The 21,918-nt window shown below is 39.8% G+C and overlaps 1 protein-coding gene across 1 annotated transcript; it reads left to right on the top strand.

Moving 5' to 3' along the window:
- Positions 1–18,151: 18,151 nt before the first annotated feature.
- Positions 18,152–20,183, top strand: LOC112225152 (C-X-C chemokine receptor type 4). Its single transcript, XM_024388829.2, has 2 exons — positions 18,152–18,295; positions 18,607–20,183. Exons 1-2 carry the CDS (start codon positions 18,278–18,280, stop codon positions 19,660–19,662), a joined length of 1,074 nt encoding a protein of 357 aa, XP_024244597.1. The 5' UTR covers positions 18,152–18,277; the 3' UTR covers positions 19,663–20,183.
- Positions 20,184–21,918: the final 1,735 nt, after the last annotated feature.

Here is a 21,918-nt window from a genome sequence, read left to right on the forward strand (position 1 = left end):
GGTCTAGGCGTCATAAAATACCACCCAAGGGTGATTCTCTACATAGTTTTCCCTGCCAGGGCTTGAATTAGTTGTCTCTGTGTTTTTGGTGCTTCTCTTTAGAAAGTGAAAAGTATACACAAACAAAAACACAACAGTGCACACATAATTATGCAATAGACAGTTGTCTAACTGGTAATGCACATGCTACTTGTGTGTTTCTGTGACTTGGAGCAGGGGGTGGGGAACCTCTAACAGGCAGAGTAATTTTATCTCTGAAGTCAAAACAACCAGGTCTGACCCTGATCTGTCTTTGTTAACCAATCACAGGCATTAGAGAGTGACAAGGGGTCGCTGGGGCAGAGATTTATGGTCACTGTGTCATATGCACAACCTAGAGTGACCCGAGAGGGAGGCTTAGAACCTCACTTACTGCATTATAAATTCAACTTAATAAGAATCTATAGTGACAGCTTTAGCTGAAACCGGGTTTGAAACCCAGCATGAGAATAGTTCTTAAAAAATAAAACTCAAAAACAACATCGAACCTCATGTGACACCTTGTTTCCAGTGTTTGTGTTTTGAGTTGTGCTCTCTTAGAACCACTTTTCCCAACAATGTTAACAATTTTATTTGCATATATATACCCCTTTAAAAAAAATATATATATTTTTTTTAAAGAGGTGGATCAGCTTAATATTGCGGAAAGAATATTGGTTCCATCAATGTAATTGTCTGCATCATTTTGGTAAATATATATATCCATACACACATGCATACATATATACATACACATACCTATATAGACATACATACTTTTTAAAAGAATATACCTTTATTATTATTCCCCGCAAACCCTACCACCGATCCCCCAATTGGAGTAAACTAATAAACACTTCGGCTTTTACCTTCAATTTATACATCTAATACACATTTGACATACACAGTCTATTTTACAGTAGTTATTTTTGTTTTTGTTTTTAGTCCTTCCTCTTTTTCTGATGTCCATCCAGTTTGATTTCTATTTGTAACTGTGCTATTTCACAACAGATCTGAACCTATATACATTTTACAGACCCCGTATGTTTTACATGGTTTATCTTGCTATTAGTCCCTCCCTTCAGCTCCATGCAACCTCTCCCATCTATCTCTCAACATCATTCATTTTGGATTTCTATTTGCCATATATTTCTCAACTGTGCTTTAATGCTTCACAAACTAATTGAACCTTTCTATTCTCATAGCTTCTACAGATTGTAAATTAAAAATAAACATTTTTGCTAAAATAATTATTATATTATTGATTGATTGACTATGGCTTTTCAAATCACCCAGTATTGCTGTCTGCATCATTAGTTCTAGGCAAATGTTGCAATTCTTCAGCCATTCCTGGACCTGTGACCAAAAACGAGCTACATATGGACAATACCAAAATAAATGATCTAATGACTCTGCCTCCTCACAGCAGAATCTGCAGAGCTGGGAAGATTGTATCCCCATATATATAACATTCTAAAAGTTGCAAGAATTTTGTATAGTAATTTGTATAGTAATATTTGTGTCAACCACAGTGGGTCCTAATGTCAAGATATATCTCTTATCATTTAGCAGTGGTGTAAAGTACTTAAGTAAAAATACTTAAAAGTATTACTTAAGTAGTTTTTTTATGGTGTATGTACATTACTTTACTGTTGAAATTTTTGACAACTTTTATTTTAACTTTACTACATTCCTAAAGAAAATATTGTGCTTTTTACTACATACATTTCCCCTGACAACCAAAAGTACTCGTTACATTTTGATTGCTTAGCAGGACAGGAAAATAGTCAAATTCACGCACTTATCAAGACAACACGTGGTCATCCCTACTGCCTCTGGCTTGGCGAACTCACTAAGCACAAATGCATCTTTTGTATATAATCTCTGAGTGTTTGAGTGTGCCCCTGGCTATCCGTAAATTTAAAAAATAAAACAAAATAGTGTAGTCTGCTTTGCTTAATATAAGGAATTTTAAGGTATTTATACTTTTACTTTTATACTTAAGTATATTTTAGCAATTACATTTACTTTTGATACTTAAGTATATTTAAAACCATATACTTTTATACTTTTACTCAAGTAGTATTTTACTTGCTGACTTTCACTTTGACTTGAGTAACTTTCTATTAAGGTACCTATACTTTTACTCAAGTATGACAATTGTGTACTTTTTTCACCACTGTCATTTAGAACTACTAGACCTACTACATTTCACTGTGATTGATGCTATTCCAACCACCTCTTTAATTATTATACACATTCCAGTGGTGTTATATATTACTTTAAAACCAAAACCAGAGGTCTAACATTGTGTCATCTTTACAAATTAGATGGTGATATAATCTGTAAATGACTGATGACCTTAAAATGTCTACTGTTTTAACTTGCCCAAGCTTTAAATCTTATCAGAGTTTGGATGGATGAACCACAGTGACAGTGTAAAAGAGCATCTACTCACATTTGCAACACTTTTATGTACGTTATTTGCGGGTCACTTGAAGGGTTAAAGTTTAGACACCTGTTAGAGCTTAGGTACCTGTAAGAGCTTGTTAGTTACACTAATAACTTGACACACACTGAGTAAACACATAATCTCTGAAAGGGTCAGCCAGGGTAATCTTTCCCTTACCATCACAGAGACCGTTTTCAGTTGACCGGTCCAAAACAAATTATTGTACTGTGTATTTTCTGAATGTCTAATTTCTGTAGTCCCTCGAATGTGTGGCTAAACTGAGTATTCCTAATTTCAGTTGAACAAATATAAACACTGCACACCAATCGTCTGGTAGTAACACAACCCATAGATATGTCCTTTTCTTCTCAATGAACAGCTGGTGTAAAGCCTCTCAGTAGGAGGATTGCCACACTGAGCTGAGTATGGCCCTGCTCCATATATGCCGTCCTGCATTGTCCAGAGCCACAAAGCACACTGGCCGGGCTTCACTCGTAGGCTTTCACAGTGGCCTGGGGATGTCACCCTCTTAATGCCTTTGGCCTTTGTGTCTATGGCCTGTTGAGCTAAGCACTGGCCATTGACTACAGACCAGGCACACTTCAACCCCCCTCATCCTCAACTGAGAGAACAGGCCATCTGCCTTATAGAGGGTACTATACAAGCACAATGACCAAATCAGAGGAACGCACTAATGAGGAAGACTTCAGAGCCATTAAATATTTATCCAGTGTCTCTTTCTATAAGGGTTAATGCCGTCGGTACAGAGATTGTTTGGTTTAGTTCATTCGTGGGAGGTGAAACTCACCACTTGTTTCCACAGGATTAGTTCCACAGTATTGTAAGGAGACTTTCACTTGGTAAACTATTACCTTTTTACAGACTACTGATTTTAGCCTGAGAAGACAGATCCTTCATTTCCAAACGGTCTCTAACAATTAATGATGGTGTAAACAGGAAGAGTATTTTGACACAATCTGTCATCAGTTCGACAGTGTGCATGCAGCAGACACAAAAACAAGTACACTCACTTCCCAACTAACAATTATAGGGAGAGAGAGAACGTTTTTGTAATGTTACCTGTAATGTTCCCCTGGTGTTTGAGTGTCCCGTTTTCCTTAGTGACAATGTTCCCTAGTTACGGGAACATTCTATGTATGTTAGCTAAAAACGTCCTGAGAATCTATTTAGCATGTTTTGCATTTTGAGTTAGGAGAATTTTCACTTAAAAGGTACAACCACTCAAAAACTATATAATGATGATGTGGCAAGTGACAGATATTATCTTGAAAACTTGACTGCTGACATGCAAAACCTTTTAGCACTGTACAAACAGTGGATTAATGAAGAAAATACCAAAACATAGTTGGACACAGGAATGTTTTTGCAACATTCCCATGAAACCTTTCTAGAACATTAATATCTTATATTCTGAGAACATGGCAACCATGTTCTGTGTATGTTTGTTGGGACGTTGTTGGAATATTCTCCTAACCCTCAGAAAACTGGACACGTTACTTTTTTTGCCACATTCCCATGAAACGTGTCTAGAACATTAATATCTTATATTCTGAGAACATGGAAACCATGTTCTGTGTATGTTAGGTGTGACGTTGATGGATATTCTCCTAACCCTCAGAAAACACGTTCCAATGAAACATTAATATGGAATATTCTGAGAACACGGTAACCACGTTCTGGGTAAGTTATGTTTGAATGGTCTCTTGGAAACATCACTGGAACATTCCTATGAAAACGTTAGGTAATGAACTAATGAGACTCTTAAGGGAACATTCTCTCTTGTTGTGGGAACGTTCGTTGTTAGCTGGGTTCGTCTTTCTTGTTCTTCTAGCTCTCACACAAACCAAGATCAGGGAAGTGCAAAGGGGTGGGGTAGATGAGTCTGTGTGATAGTGACTCATCAATCTGTGAGGCCTATTGATTTCACAGCAGCCCCTTCGGCTCTCAGCATCTGGCTCATCTATCAGAGGACACACAACATTCAGCAGACAGACAGAAGTAAAGGCAAAGTTGTGGTGTGATCAGTAATGAGTAACCAGACAGAGAACAACAACAAGCCGTGGGACACCACTGTCGTTTGAGGTAACAGCTGCTGACTGTTTAGTAGGAGTTTTGTCAGGAGAGACAGTAAAAAATAGAACAGAGAACAATTTGTGCAAACTGGCTGCTTTTCCATCAGTCCCAAACAAAACTAAAGGTGTAATCGTAATGATACATAAGAAACTCAAAATTACCATCTTGGGTAAAGACGAGAAGGAAGAATCTCTTTCCTTACATGTATCCATAATGGAAAGAAAATGTATGTATATGATCCAAATTTATATGAATTATGAACTAACCGAATTCCATCAGGTTATTGGGACAGGCATACATCAAAAAAAATAAAAAATTACACGCTAGACAAATGTAATAAGATCAACTACAATCCACATGCAACCAAGGCTTTCCAGCATATACTCTGATTACAACCTTATTGATGCCTAGCGAGCACATAATCCTAAAGCAAGAGTACACTTTCTACTAAAACAGGCATAAATCGTTCTCACGAATTGATATCATACTATTATCTACACATCTATTTTCTTTGATCCAAAAAATTGAAATCCCACATATGAGCTTTGTCTGACCACCACGCTTACTACTGCCAACTTCAAATTTCAGAATCCCACCTAAAAGAGCCCCAACAGGGCATTTCAGCATTTAATTATCACAAAACATCATTACTGCAAAATTCTACATTCTGTCATTCAGTCAATGACCCCCTCGGATTCTATGGGATGCCACCAAAGATTTTATACAAAATAATACAACTGCATTTGGATATGGGTTGAATAAATCACAATTAAAGAAAATATCAGAATTGGAAATATTGTTAGCTGTGTTAGAGCAAACACTCTTTTTAGACAAGGTAGCTATTACTCTTACCAAAGTCAAGACATAGATTAATTTATTGATAAGACAGAGAACAGAATTTGCCATCCATCGAGTAAGACTCCACCATTACTTCCATGGTAATCTGAACAGAGGAAGCCACCTCGCTGGGAACCCAAATCTCTCTCAATTAACTCAAAAAGGCATTGGATAGCATGAATAAAGGCAAATCACCTGAATGGGACAGTATTCCTCCTGAGGTCTATTTAAAATGTTGGACTCAATTAGGTCCACTATTGATTGACATTATTAATAGAGCCATTCACAAAGATTAATTTGAGAGAGATGTGAATACAGCACTAATTTCACTTTTATAATTAAAAAAAAAAAGTTAAGGATGCCACCCAGTGTTGCCACTGTCGCCCACTATCTTTGATAAACACAGATTTTCCAAAATGTTGTCGTCCCGTCTTGAGACTTACTTGGCAACAGCTCCTTGGCTATATTATCTCTCGTTGCAGAAAAAGCTTTTGATAGGCTTGAATGGTCATTTCTCTGGTCTGTCTTGGAACATGTGGGACTTGGCTCCAATTTTATTTATATAATTAAAGTACTATATGCCAATCCCTCAGACATAGTTATAACAGGCAATATCTGTTATGCTCCATTCAGAATCACTAGGAGCAGTATACAAGGTGATCCAATTTCACCTCTACTATTCTTGTTATGCGTGGAACCCCTGGCCCAGGCAATTTGTTAATTGAAGGAAATAACACAAATTTCTCTCAAATCTACTGATCACTTCATGTCATTATACGCAGACAATATTTTGCTATATCTAGAAAAATGTTTCTCAATTGCTCCCAAGCTCATTGAAGATCATAGATAAATTCAGTTTCCTCTCAAGTTATAAAATGTATCTAGCCAAATCAGCCCTACGTCCTCTCAAAACCCCAATGGTGGACTCAATCTCTACTTATGGAATCCCGCTTGTTTCCCATTTTAAATATTTGAGAGTAGATATTTCCTTCTTTAGATAAAACCATTGCCAGAAACTTGAACAGAATGCTCAAATCAATTAAACCCGACCTCAGTAGCTGCAATAAAATCCCAGTTGCTTTACCCGGCATAATATCTATTGTCAAAAAATATGTATTGCTATGGCTGAATTTCTGTCGTTTAATGCTTCCCATGGCTCCTCCTCCTTCTGGCTATTGGGAAAAAATTAATAGTGTGGTTTCAAAATATATATGGCAAGGTAAACGATCCCGGATACAATGAACACATTTACTAAGTGAGAAAGACGTAGGAGGACTATTCGTACCTAACTTTAAATTGTATTTCCATGCACAAGCATTTTGCCCCATCTTAAATCTGTTTAAACATGATTCTTCTGCCCCTGGCTGAGTATAGAGAGAAATATGGTGTCTCCTATTGCCCTGGAAGAGGTGTTCTTCACTGATGTATCCCTTAAACAAAAATGGTGCCGTACTGGATGGCTGCCGTTTTGCAAGCGCCGACCCAACATTGTTATTTTGTGATTATTTTGTTGTTTATTTTTACTTTATTTTCACAAAATGTATCCTCTATTATTTCTTACAACCGACAAGAAATTTTGAACATCAGATTGGCAGCTACTTACCCCAATCCCAGCTTCAGCTTCTGCTCATCTTCCCTGGGCTCTCTCTGTAATTCCGGCCCTATGGGGGGGGTGCTGGTGATATTAAGTTGAAGGGAAACCGGTCACCTCTTCCCTCCATTCTACAGTCACTTGAAAATAAGATGGATGACCTCCGATCACGGATTTGCTACCAACAGGACTCTCGAAGCTGCAATATTCTTTGCTTTTCTGAAACATGGCTCTTGGACAGATACTATCCAACTTGATGGATTCTCCATTCACCAGGCGGACAGGAAAGTGATGTCAGGGAAATCAAGGGAGGGTCCTCTACATCAACACCAGCTAGTGTGCTAACTCCAGCGAGGTGGAAGTTATAAACTATGAGCTATAAACAAACAAGAAAACCTATATCCAGAGGCTGCTTTTCTGGTTTCCGGCTATTTTAATTCCGTGTCACCAAGAGACTTGATGCCCAACTTCCATCAACACGTCTTCAATGCCATTAGGGGCAATGAAGTCCTAGAACACTGCTATTCTACCCACAAGCAAGCATACAAGGCCTTACCTCGTCCGCCTTCCGGCAAATCAGATCATAATTACGTACTCCTGCTTCCTGTTTACAAGCAGAAACTCAAACAGGAAGTACCTGTGACTCGCTTTGTTGAGAAATGGTCACCAGAATCAGAGATTATGCTACAGGACTGCTTTGCTAGCGCTGATTGGTATATGTTCCGAGACTCCACTGATAACATTGAGCTAAGCATCTCCGTCACTGGCTTCATTAGGAAATTCATTGGTGACGTTGCCCCACGGTGAGGGTTTGCTTCCCTGATCAAAAGCCCTGGATTAATACATTGCTACAGGGACTTGCTTCCATTCAGCCACAAGAGCATTAGTGATGTCGGGAACTGATGTTGGGCGATTATGCCTGGCTCGCAGTCGGTGTCCCAATTCAACCCAAAGGTATTCGATGAGGTTGAGGTCAGGGCTTTGTGCAAGCCAGTCAAATTCTTCCACACCAATCTCCACAAAGCATTTCTGTATGGACCTTGCTTTGTGCACGGGAGCATTGTCTTGCTGAAACAGGAAAAGGCCTTCCCCAAACTGTTGCCACAAAGTTGGAAGCACAGAATGGTCTAGAATGTCATTGTATGCTGTAGCGTTAAGATATCCCTTCACTGGAACTAAGGGGCCTAGCCCAAAGCATGAAAAACAGCTTTTGCTTTCAGAGGCAGTGTTATTTTATTTAACCCTTATTTTACCAGGTAAGTTGACTGAGAACACATTCTCATTACAGCAACCACCTGGGGAATAGTTACAGGTGAGAGGAAGGGGGATAAATGAGCCAATTGTAAGCTGGGGATGATTAGGTGGCAATGATGGTATGATGGCCAGATTGGGAATTTAGCCAGGATAGCAGGGTTAACACCACTACTCTTACAATAAGTGCCATGGAATCTTTAGTGACTACAGAGAGTCAAGACACCTGTTTAACATCCCATCTGAAAGACGACACCCTACAAAGGGAAATGCCCACAATCACTGCCCTGGGGAATTGGGATATTTTTTTAGACCAGAGGAAAGAGTGCCTCTTACTGGCCCTCCAACACCACCTCCAGCAGCATCTGGTTTCCCATCCAGGGACTGACCAGGACCAACCCTGCTAAGTTTCAGAAGCAAGCCAGCAGTGGGATGCAGGGTGGTATGCTGCTGATGATGTTGCAAACGAGGACAGACAATTATTACGCGCTACGTGCTTCAGCACCCGCCAGTCCCGTTCTGTGAGCTTGTGTGTTATACCACTTCACGGCTGAGCCGTTGTTGCTCCTGGACGTTTCCACTTCACAATAACAGCACTTACAGTTGACCGGGGAAGCTCTCTCAGGGCAGAAATGTAACAACCTGACTTGTTGGAAAGGTGGCATCCTAACAATGACACAACTGAATAAAAAGTTGGTCACAAAAAAGAGACTAAACGAAAAGCTGCATGTCTGCACCCATCTTGAGGTATATCTCACTGTGTGTTTATGTGCTTGTTTGGGCCAAGATTAACTGGTGATGCCAACAACATAAACGGATAGTGATTAGTATATTCTCCCACACAACCATATGTTGAACAGAATGTCTGTTTGCACCATTTGTTCAAATTGTTGATATTTAAAAGGGATAAATGTTCTTTCCTGGATTGGAGTTTTTGGGATTATCTCCCTCTGAAATAAAGATGGACCTTGTGTTTGGATGGAATGAGATATTGCCACACTGATCCTACATTAAACAACTAGAAGAGCATTTTTGCAGCAGTAGAACAAAGGAAATAGTTGTCTGAGACCCAACATTACAGTATATAACTGATTGCAAGTGTATTCATTTTATGATGTGATTTATTGTATTCATTTTACTCTCAGTTACAAAGGGAATATGCCATCACAATCCCTTTGGAGAGAATGCCCTGAAGTGGCCTGAGATAAATTATGATTTACTAAACAACTTTTCTTTTGCCTATTATGAAAACCTGCCCGTGGGCACGAAAAGTACTTCATTCAATGAATCATGACTAAGAGAATAGCTTGGAAATGGGAGACTGTTGTCTTGAGGGAGAGGCACAGGTGGTGAGTCTGTGGTTGAGTAACTCTTTTTGGACATTGTTAGGCGAGTAAGACTGATGTACTGACTGACACACTGGGGTGTAGGAGGTCACAGGAGAGGACAAAAGCAAGTTATTTGAAATACATAAAAGATCTCCTTTGGATCATAATCACAATAATTGAATAACATCTAAGGACTACCTGATATGCACTGAGAATCTCCACTAAGACACAGAAGACAGTTCTGATATATACAATTAAATAACACAAAAATATTATTTCTCCTTTAATTAAATAGGCAAGTCAGTTAAGAACCTTAAGTGGGGAACAGTGGGTTAACTGCCTTGTTCAGGGGTAGACAGACAAAGTTTTACCATGTCAGCTCAGGGAGACGATCCAGCAACCTTTCGGTTACTGGCCCAACGCTCTAACCACTAGGGTACCTGTCACCCCATATATCTTTAAGTCACCTAATATTGTCAGATACATATGAAACCATATGGAAATATCCCAAGGGAGCGTACTACCCCTGATAATTCAATTAGTCTATAGACACACGTGCCTCAGTACCAGATATAAGCAGCTAGCTAGTGAACAGACATCATCCTGCAAGACAATACCCTGCAGATTGATCCTAACTAGCCCCTGAAGCAATGGGGCTCCATGATGGAACAGACATTGATTTGATTTGAAGGAAGAATGAAAGCCGACGTCTGTGCCCTCTGTTGGAGACGTGAACGATGATTGAATGATGAGTGTCCAGAGGTTTCACTGCAGTACTGTAAGTTGGCAGGCAGCCTGTTCTGAACAATCACCTTTGCTACAAATAAGTGTGAAATATAAAGGAATCTCTGCTTCATGAACATGGCTATAACTACATATGTACAATTTCTCTGCGATTACTGTCCAATCAGGACCCATTTGGATCATTGTGCTTAAAACAGGCACACAAATGTTTTTTACATTATGTTGTGATCAAGATATTTCCACTATGGGAATGACACAGGTGTATAGCGTATGTGGTAGCTGCAGTATATTCATGTATTATAAAACAACCAAATATACCAGGCTTATCTTGATACAGGACCGGAGTAAACACATGACCACTGTAAACAAAGATAACTGAAGGACCCAACTCTTACAGCAATGTAGATGCAGCTGATACCCGAGAGTGTCTGCTGCTGACACTTGATAAGCCTGTGGTCTGCCTTAGATGCCAATAGCCCAAAACAAATATCAAAGTGTCCGGGTCCTTGGCAGATGACAATCAGTCAATACAGTATCAGTTTATACGTGGCTGCTAACAAGCTCTGTAAAATCCTTGATTATCTCAAGGTTGGAAGATAGATAAAAGATAATTTCATTCTTGCCGTAAGCTCAGGAGTCTTATGAGAGAGTTCAACCAACATCTCTACAGAGACATATGGGACATTTCCAGACAGTCCTATTTTCTTTCTCAAAATACCTGCGCGTCACATCTAATGAGTAAAAACAGATTTACTTCAGAAATACATTTCACACAGATATTGCCAATATAACTGAGCTGAGTTTTCCACAAATTGCACCTCATGAAACAATTAACCAACCAAAGAAGAAGCTCTGACACATTAAAGGGCTATGTTTGTGTTCCATAAAAAGACATGTTGATGTTCAATGAGCAGTAAACCATCATTTACCTCCTGTTTTAAATGGCCTAACTTACCCCTATTAAATCATCAACAAGGTAGACAAGGACACTGGTCAATGAGCAGTGAACCCAAATGTATTATTTACACCAGATCTATATTTAGTCAAAAACAATCCTCGAAGGATTCAGGGGAGCAAGCAAGGAAAATAAACCCTCCATATCAGCAAAGGGATCTTAAGTATTTAGTAAGAAAATATTTCTATTGTGCCTCAAACTCTGGGAAAATAAACCAAAAGCCAGCAGATTACAAAGCCCTCGGGCCCAGAGTGAGATCCTTTAGGATCTGTCCACAGAGACTACAGAAGGAGGAAACTATACCACTGGGAGAGGGAGGGTTGTTTACTTTGCTTAAAAACCCACCAATTGTATTATTCCCATGGGAAACTACCTTAATCTTCAAAAAAAGTGTTGTATCATCCCACTGTGCATTTCTGCTAGTTTGAGATCTAAAGAGGACGCCTAAAATCAACTGTCGCATTCACATCAAAAATGTTTTTGTGAAATAATGAACATTACCAATAATCAGTCTGAGGAACTGCTTTTGTTCCTACTCAAACACAAACCCCAGCTGGCAACCGATTCCTACTGGCTCCTTGGGAGCACCAGACGACTGAACGCACTATAATTAGGAGTACAGTTTCACTTGGGGGCTCATAATTATTGCTCACTTCCTGTGAAAGAGAGCAGAAACAAATCAGGTGCCTGTTTTACTTTCTATTACCCTTTCCTAGAGACAACAGGAAAATAAAAATAAAACAACTATTTGTTTTGTTCTCGCTTCAGGCAAGAAGGACCCTCTGTGTCGTCTTTCAGACTTTCAAGGCACCAGAGCAGAAGTAAAAAGTGTCTCTCTAGCTGGGCTGATATCCATCCTTTGGTTCTTTGTTTTCTAGTATTTGGGACAGATCCATGCCATAACATAGTATATTCCAACTATCTACTCATTGAAAGGGTCATGCCTTGACAGGAATTATCATACTGTATATGTTGCATTTCCATCAGAGTTAAATAGTTAATGGGCTCAGTCCGACCGTGATGAGTGGAGCTATAAATCTGGCCTAAAAGCAAATGCCAGAGGTGACAGATCTGATGTAACGTTGTGTCTTTGCAGAGAGGATGTTAAAAATGCTCCATCTACGTAACATTTATAAAGCTAATGAAGATCTCATCTTCATGTGAAACAATTTGCTAATAGTCAGATGTATCCATGCTCACCACATGATTCCCATGTTTTAAAGCTCATTTTGTTCTCATCCGAGAGAAAGGAAAGTGACAAGCAATCTTAAATCAAAACACTTTTTTTTTTAAATAAAAATGTTCACTCTGCTATACTGAAATACATCTATTCCCTTTTCAATTAATAAAGCATAATTTGATGTATTGTGTAACAATACACCAATTAATAATGAAGATATGAATGTGCTCAATAGTGAGCCTTATCCGCATGTTGATGTCTCACTGAGTGCTAATGCAGGGGATTTGAATTAAGTCTGGATTAACAGCAGGTTTATGACTTGATCTCCTCAGACTGTCTATAAACCTTATCTACTGTCATCTGGACTATTGTTCCTCTTATCTAAGTAGATCAGGGCAGTGCTGACCTGCCTATACATTGGATGGGGCCTTCCCTCTCTTCTAAAAGCTACCCGGGCCATATGGATATCTCAGACCAGTGAAAGCTTGAAGGGCAGCCTGTGGTGATCCCTTTCGTTGCCTTCTGTCACAAATAGGTGCTGCAAAGAGCTCTCCTGCTGCCCATGGAAAGAGGAGCACTGAAGGAGAATCACTCAGACTGATGGGGAGCTATTGAATTATATGCTAAATCACCTGTCCTTCATTGAACATTGATGCAGAAAACAGTTATCTTATAGAGCAGTGGTTCTCAATCCTGGTCCTGGGGACCCAGAGGGGTGCACATTTTTGTTTTTGCTCTAGCACCACAAACCTGATTCAAATCATCCGTTTTTAATTTGAATCAGCTGTGTAGGGCTAGGGCAAAAACAAAAATGTGCAGCCCCAGGACCAGGTTTGAGAACCAGTGTTTTAGACAAAAATAACTAAATTCTAATTATTTTATAAACCACTGAAATTAATATTTACATAGAGAGGGGTAGGCCTAAATGCAGAATTCTTTGAGCTGCATGGTCTATTTTTGTAATATCAACTGTAGTATTTGAGATCTCACAAAAGAAGACTGGGTGTTTGTTAAGGCTATTGCACACCGCAAACCACAGTTTAGCCGTTAGGAACAAAGGAAAGGGAACCCGTGTTGCATTTATCATGGACACACATAAAAAACACCCTTCCCTTATAAAACATAGCACTACGTTTCTCAACCACTGCTGTGGCTTATACTTGGGCTCCAAGCCAATTGGATATACACTTCCCCAACAGCCTCACGGGAAGTGCCACCTATTTCAATTTTATTGGCTCATGCCTTTTTTCAAACTTCTACTACTCAGTGAACCCATGTCAGGTCACACAGTGGCAGGATTTGTGTCAACAAGGTTTAGTTAATTAGAATCCATTAGCTACAACACATGCAGCAGCTACTCTTACTAGGGTCCACACAAAATGTACAAATACATGACAAAGTACAGAACAGTAATAGACAAGAACAACATACAATATTACACAAAATTCAATAAAATAAAAAAAAGACTTAGATATACAAAAGACCACAAGAAACAACAAAAATACTATTTACACAGTATTCATATACACATATTCGTATTCTTGTATACGGTACAGTTAAATTAGATATTTAGAAAGAGGAGTGGCACTGTGATACAATATATTTTTTATTTGTTTTTTTAAACTAAACTTGCTTTTTGCCTGAATAACCTCTGGTGGCAGAGCATTCCACAAGGGCTTGGCTCTATACAGAACTGATAGATGTAGAGGTAGGTAGAAGAAGAGATGTTCTGAAAACCTACCACTTCCTGTTTGACCCCACCTTTACAGAGGAAGTTGTGTTTGCTGACTTTATACAAGCCTCTTTATATTTCTATATGAGAAGCGCTAAATGACCGCGTATAAGCATGAAGTGAAGGATGGACACAGTCTGGGGTGGCAGGGTAGCCTAGTGGTTAGAGTGTTGGACTAGTAACCAGAATGGTTGCAAGTTCAAACCCCTGAGCTGACAAGGTACAAATCTGTTGTTCTGCCCTTGAACAGGCAGTTAACCTGTCATTGAAAATAAGAATTTGTTCTTAACTGACTTGCCTAGTTAAATAAAGGTAAAATAAAAAAACTTGAACTTTCACTGCCAGTTCTCATGTAGGCACCTGCTATCACAGCAAAATGCAATAATGCAGTACTTTTCAACAATGAGTTACGCCGACTGCGTTAGTTTATTTCCAGTGAGCTCTTTCACCAATATGTGGCATATTACTGATTTGTAGATTTAAACAATGAATCAGAGGCCGTCTTTGATTTGAAGTAGACTGTCAACTCTGTGACAGGAACCATGCTAAACATCAGCTAAGAGCCTGTCTGGCTGTTCCTTGGCCAGCAGCAACAACGAGCTGGCTTGTAAGAATTATATACTGTTAGACAGGTCTCACCCTAAACAGGTGGTGAAACCAAAACCTATTTTTGTTCAGACAAGTTTGGGTGCGTTCCTCCTGTCACAAATAGGCTGTTGTTCATAAAACAGCAGAATATGGCAGAATACATTTTTTTTGTCTAAAGAGAATCTGCTCTATTGATAAAACAGAACTTCACATGCAGAGTCTGTGATGTAGCTGTAAACAACCCCCCAGCTCTAACCACACATATGCATCTCCCCACCGGAGACCGGGGTTCTTCTATCCTCATCCTCCCACTATTTCTCCCACCTGCCCGTGTCTCTCCCTCTTGTTTCACAACTGTCTGAAACATTCCAATTCATACCTAAGGTTTAAGTTGTTGATTTTCTTCAACAGAACTTCAGAAATAAGTGATGTTTATGACAGACAGGTGGTTCATATACTGCAAAGGCCCTGCTGACCAGCATATTGTGACCAATGATGTCAGTGGAGGAGCTTTCCTAAAGTCAATACAGTCACCCCACACCCAAGTAGAACGTTTCTGAAGGTGCCTTCGTCAGATAAGGACAACCTTTGTCCTTAAAGCGAGTCTATTGTTTACATTTTTAGGGCTTTCTATAAACACAAGCATTCAAACATGCATTCCGGAAGCTTTCTGAACAAAAAAAAATTCTACACAAGAAGAATGTTATCTTTAAGATATTTCAAAGTGCCAATTTAATGAGGAATTACATTTTTTTGCTGGCACCCTCCTACATGAATTCCGATTAACTTCAGCAACTTGGAGCTATGTAAAGCCAAACATGTTTGTTTTTATGACTAATTGTCTACATCACCACTGTTCATATGGGTGAGGTGTCACCTACTCAGGTGTCATGTTCTATTCACCCCATCTCTCTTTACAAGGAGACAAACTTTTGCACAAAAGCACAGGGAGCAGGCCAAAACAAGCACGAAGGATCTCTCATCCCTACTACCTCCTACTAGATGGCAAACAGCTTCCCCCTCCCCCAAGACACCACAGACCATGAAGAACAGTAGTACCCCGATAAAATCATTTTAGATACTGGAGTTGTACATTCCAATAGGAATACTGAGAATACCTTAATGTTCAGACATGTTGAAACAAACAACAAAATAAACCAGAATCTTTAACAGATGTTGTACGTCGGTAAATAAACCTATCGGCAAAGAGAACACGAATAAACAGAGAGAGAAAAGCTCTGTAAGCTCTGTATTCCTAATGTTTCAGTATAGGAATCGAATGGGTATGTACTTGCTTTCAAGACAAATATCCATAGAAGTACCATATTGCGTAATTAATCAAAACACTTTTATTGAAGACAAACCCATTTAAATATGCTGCAACCAGTTGGCATTCCTTACAGACAGATGAAAAGCATATTTCAAAAACACCTTATTTTTGGGGGAAACCCAAAAGTCAACAACAAAAGGGTGTACCTCCTTTTCTATGTGGTAACAAAAATGGTGAAGGTGATATTGGAGTGCTTCAATCATGATGAAAATGTTCTCTGCTAACTTGCTGTGGGCCATGGATGAGTTGTGACTGGAAAACAACCATTGTTGACTCAACCTCTACAAGACTCTGCTTATTCTTCTCTTTATCTCCCCTGCATTCTTACTTCATTTTAATACCCATTCTTGACTGAAGAGCCCTCTTACGGCTGTTCACACTTCTGATTTGTATTGTAAGTAGCTCATAGTTATTTTGTATTCTGATTGCCGAATGCTATCTACAAGCTCCTGCAGCTTACATTGGGGTTTGCAGACCTGCAGACTTTTTCTGCAGTCTTTTGGAAGAGAAAAACATTAGAGATTGTGCAAAAACGAAAAGTGCATGCCAATAGAAAACAACAAAGAGAGTGAAAATATCAACTACATTTCTATTTTTTAAATGATCTAAACAAACATTATATCTCTCAATCTAGCACTAGGGTCTCTAAAACCAAAGTGGGTTGATTTACATCCAAGGGTCACTAGAAACAATGTGGGCAAGACTAATGTATTTCACAGTCATTTCTGTGTTGTTCCATGCATGGTGGAGTATCTACTAAAACACGAGTGCACATAAAATGCAATGAATAGTTGGGTAAACATTTGTACTGAAGGCACAAAACGTGTTTGTAATGGTCTTCTTTACCTTCTGTGAGCCCTAGAACAAGGTTTTCAAGTCTGCATTCACTCCCCCCAAAGGAGGACTCTGACAAACTGTCAAATTCACTATTTTTTTTTCTGATGGTATGCTTTCGCAATAAAAAATCTCTGCAATCTCTATTCATCATTGCGTGTGCGTGAAGTGGTTTTAGGGTGTGGGGTTTTATGTAGGAAGACACCACTTCTACATTTAAATCCATCAGCACTTCTTCAACCACAGCTTTCGATTTCAAAGGGACAGAAAACAACTGTTTGCCAGTGGCTAGCTTTGATAAGAGCAGGGCATCCATTCCCAAAACATTGGGCATTCTCCCTCTCTCTCCGGCCCCTCTCCTCAGGAGTCCAGGACCTGCAGAAAACAGAGTTGAACCAAAGTGCAAAAAAAAATATTAGAAGGGTTCCTAATAAAACTGCTTCCTCTTCTCCTCCTATCCACATCAACTGGTGGTCTCCACTCTGCACTATGTATAGTATCTGATGTGATTAGTGTGGTGCACAAAAACACTTGCTTTTACAACCCACATACATTGAACTGGTGAAGTGGATGGAGTCATTCAATCAATCAGTCATATCAGATTTCAAAGAGGATAACTTTGCATGCTATACTCAGCTATTTGGTTACAGAGTGACCATTTTCTTCACTAAAGATCATAGTGACCTGCCCCCTTGTCATCACCCAACCCTTGCTGGGGATTACTTCAACTGAAATAAGAGATGGTGAGAGTACTTTGGTTGAAAAAGGGCGAGAAGAACGGAGTTCAGGGTGGTGATCTGTCTTGGGAATGAGTACATAAGGGAGAGAGGGATATGTCAAACCCGTTGGGTCAATCAGCACCTGAAAAGTGTAGACACAACAGTAGCCTACTTAGAAAGTGACAACCTGTGGAAAGAGTCGCGGCTGGGTTTGGAGAAAACTGTTATCAGACAAATCACATCAGAGCAAATGCTTGACAGCACTCCAAATCAATGTTGAGAGGAGCCTCGTTGATTTATTGTGAGAAAAATACATAGCTGCACCGTGCAGGGAGATTCCAAACCCAATTTACGCGTCATTCAAAATCATGCGTAGAATCGGTCCAATGTAAAATACGGGCTACTTAGTTTTCTCATAGTCTATGCATTTAGGGGGCGTCGGCCACTTCTGTGGTAACCCTAAAAACGACATGGTGTCACACGCCACCAAGGGCTCCGCCTTTGGGAGGAGCGCAAGGGGGTATTGCAAGGGGAGTAGGCTATTTAGGCGCATTCAAATCTTCAGGTCACCAAAGTTGCTCATACACTGCACCCGCAGAGAAACAGTGCTCTCTTTCAGTCACGATGTCTTCTTATTACGAGGTGAGTTTACCATTTCAGTCATTCAAAAACGTAGCTAATACTCTCTATATATGTAATATAGGGATAGGGCTATAGATCGTTTTCCTGTATAATCAATTAGACAATGTTTCTCAGATTATATCATCAATAATTGACCGCTATTTTTGTGTGTATTTAATTTTCTCCAAGTGTATAATGGAAGTTTCTCAAATATAGCAGATGTAGCCCTATAATAGGCATACATTATATTTTCACAAACAGCAAATTATTCGATTTAATAGACTTATTATAAACTATTATACATTCACACTTTCTCCCCCTTTTTTTTGCAGACCATCATTTTTTACAACGACAACAGCTCGGAAGAATCAGGGGATTATGACTTGGGCTATGAGGAGCCGTGCAACAGAGTCAGTGGTGATGATTTTCAAAGGATCTTCTTACCGACAGTTTACGGAATAATATTCCTGTTAGGAATCGTCGGGAATGGACTGGTATTGATAGTGATGGGCTATCAGAAAAAGGTCCAAACGAAGACTGATAAATACAGGCTGCATCTCTCGGTGGCCGACCTCCTATTCGTCCTCACGCTACCTTTCTGGGCGGTGGATGCGGCCAGCAGTTGGTACTTTGGCGGTTTCCTCTGTACCACTGTGCATGTGATCTACACCATCAACCTGTATAGCAGCGTCCTCATTCTGGCCTTTATCAGTATGGACAGGTACCTGGCAGTGGTGCATGCCACCAATAGTCAAACCACCAGGACGTTTCTTGCAGACAGAGTGATCTATGTAGCTGTATGGCTACCTGCTGTGATTCTCACCGTGCCTGACATAGTGTTTGCCACAGCTCAGAATGGAGTCTCCAGAACCATCTGTCAACGCATCTACCCCCAGGAAACTAGCTTCTACTGGATGGCGGGGTTCCGTTTCCAGCACATTCTGGTAGGCTTTGTCCTTCCCGGGTTGGTCATCCTCACCTGCTACTGCATCATCATCGCCAAGCTGTCCCAGGGGTCCAAGGGTCAGGTGTTGAAGAGAAAGGCTCTCAAGACCACTGTCATCCTCGTCCTGTGCTTCTTCAGCTGCTGGCTGCCATACTGTGTGGGGATCTTCGTGGACACCCTGATGTTGCTCAATGTGATCGCCCATAGCTGTGCCCTGGAGCAGAGTCTGCAGACTTGGATCTCAATCACAGAGGCTCTGGCATACTTTCACTGTTGTCTCAACCCTATCCTTTATGCTTTCCTGGGTGTTAAGTTTAAGAAATCTGCCCGGAATGCACTGACTGTCAGCAGTAGATCAAGTCATAAGATACTGACAAAAAAGACAGGACCCATTTCATCTGTGTCTACTGAATCTGAGTCTTCAGGTGCCCTGTCCAGTTAACAGTCACCAACCAATGACTTAACCTTCAAGTTAAAACTAAGCTATATTTTCAGGGACAAACTACATTTTGTACAGTTTTTAAAGATTTGTCTATTTGTAGTTGCCACTTGAGTTTTCGTTCTCCCTAAATCAAATTGTTATATGTAAATAGACGATTTAAATCTGCAGGCAGAGCCTTGTGGCCATTGACTTGTCAAATGTATATATTACTCCTGCTACATTTCCTTGCAGATCATTATAAAGGATGCATTGTTCTAGCAATATGCTGGGACATGCAATTCTTCTTCATACCTGCTATGGGATACTATCTGTTTTCTTCTAAAGATCTGTACATAGTTGTTTGCCTTTGTGTTCGCACTTAAGTTGTGCGATAAGAAGTTACTATTTATTGCTGTCGTTCATGCTGAACGTTTTTTTATTCTTTTTTTCGTATTTTGTTATTAAGTGTTTGTATCATTTCAAAGTCATTGCATTTTTGTGTGTTCTCAAATGTTCTAAAATAAATAAAAAATGAGAAAGGACATGTGATGGCTGTGTGGTGTTGATTTCTTCCCCAAAAAATGTTCTTCCAAGTGGGTGACTGATGTCCCCTGGGGGGCAAAGGAGAGGTCTGAGTAGAGGGGGGAGGTGTGTCAGGTCTCCAACACAAATGCCTCCACCTTCTCTGACTGAGGAGGACTGAGAGCCTTGTAATTGCAAGGGCATCTGTGCACTTTAACATCTTAATCAGCCGCGGCAGTACAAAAGCTCTGAGGTTGAGTCGAAATGAGCACCCATATGGCTTCCGCTGGAGTAAGAGAATAATGGGTGTTTAGTTTAGTTTGCCTACAATGTTTTCATAAGACCGACTGCACCCCTCCCCCAATAATGTACCGAGCGCGTAATGGCCCAGTGTGTTTCAACTCAATGATGTCATTTTTAAACTATCTGAGTTTATGATTAGAGATGCTGAACGACATCCACCAACCAATCCCAGATTGGTGCTTTGTTGATGTTGACAAACAAAGATTGAGATTAATAATTGATTTCTTGAAATCTAAAGGCTAAAGGAAAATTGGGATAGTAATACAATAAGGGAACACACTGATTATGTAGGCCCATAGAATTTGAAACAAATAAGCAGACAGACATGTTAATGGTTCCTAAGCCATTGGTGAATGGTGAATGTATTCATTTGAAATGATGAAAGGCTGATGATCAAGTTGGAGACTGGAGGCAGCCACAACAAAGGATGCCATGGCGAATGAAGTAGCTGTATGGCTTCACTGCATTATGGTGTTCACAGTCATTTCACCAGAGTCCAAATAGGAGGCATTACCATATCAAGTACCCCCATCAGTCCCAGAAGCTTATTTTTTTGTCTAGGTTTTTATAGTCTGCTCACAATAAAACAGGATGAAATAAGAAGTGCTTTTTCATTTGTTAATGTGTTGGAATGGTCCACCTATTAGCATGAGAGCTCAGCTGCCTGAATGAGCTGAATGGAGAATTGTGCCATTCACACTCTATTGAGTTCAGATGTGCTCACCACTTCTGCTTCTTAACCTTCACCTGGAAACCTCTATATCAGTGGTTCCCAAACTGTGGGGCGAGGGGTGAACATGGAGGCCCCCCCCATAACAAAAAAAAATATACATCTTTTTTAAAGGAACTCAGTCTGGCTTTAAACTTACTCTTGAAAATTGTAATAGTGGAATGCACAAAGTGCAATTTCGAAATTGGGTAGTTCACCTTGTCATGTTAGCCATTGCATACCTTAGAGAGATATTTATAACTTGTCAGAAATGTCCAGATCAACTAGCCCATGTCAGATATTGTTTTATATTTAGGATTTTTAGCCCATATCGCTGTAATTTTTTTGTCACTTAAATAACACATCAATTCACATTAGACATGGCAAAATGTAGAGAATTGCAGGAAATAAGCTTTAAACCTACAAAATTCTCTCCACCAACAAAAGGGGTGTGAACAGTGTTTCCCAATGCTGGAAGGGGGCCCCGAGTTAAAAAGTTTAGGAACCCCTGCTCTATATGACAGATGGGAGGCTTCCAGACTACTTTAGAGGACACCCCAACTTCATGCCATCATACAAAGCTTGTCACTGATCAAGCACTTCTGTTCATACACCATCTAAACATTTTGGTGGTGGAATATCAATTCCTTTGATATGTGATCGGAAATGTATTGTATTGAAATGACATAGAAATGATTTGCTTATTTTGTCAGAAGATCAATTCAGTTTTAATGTGACCATCA

Source organism: Oncorhynchus tshawytscha, linkage group LG26, assembly GCF_018296145.1.
Source record: "Oncorhynchus tshawytscha isolate Ot180627B linkage group LG26, Otsh_v2.0, whole genome shotgun sequence".
NCBI classification, from domain to species: Eukaryota; Metazoa; Chordata; class Actinopteri; order Salmoniformes; family Salmonidae; genus Oncorhynchus; species Oncorhynchus tshawytscha.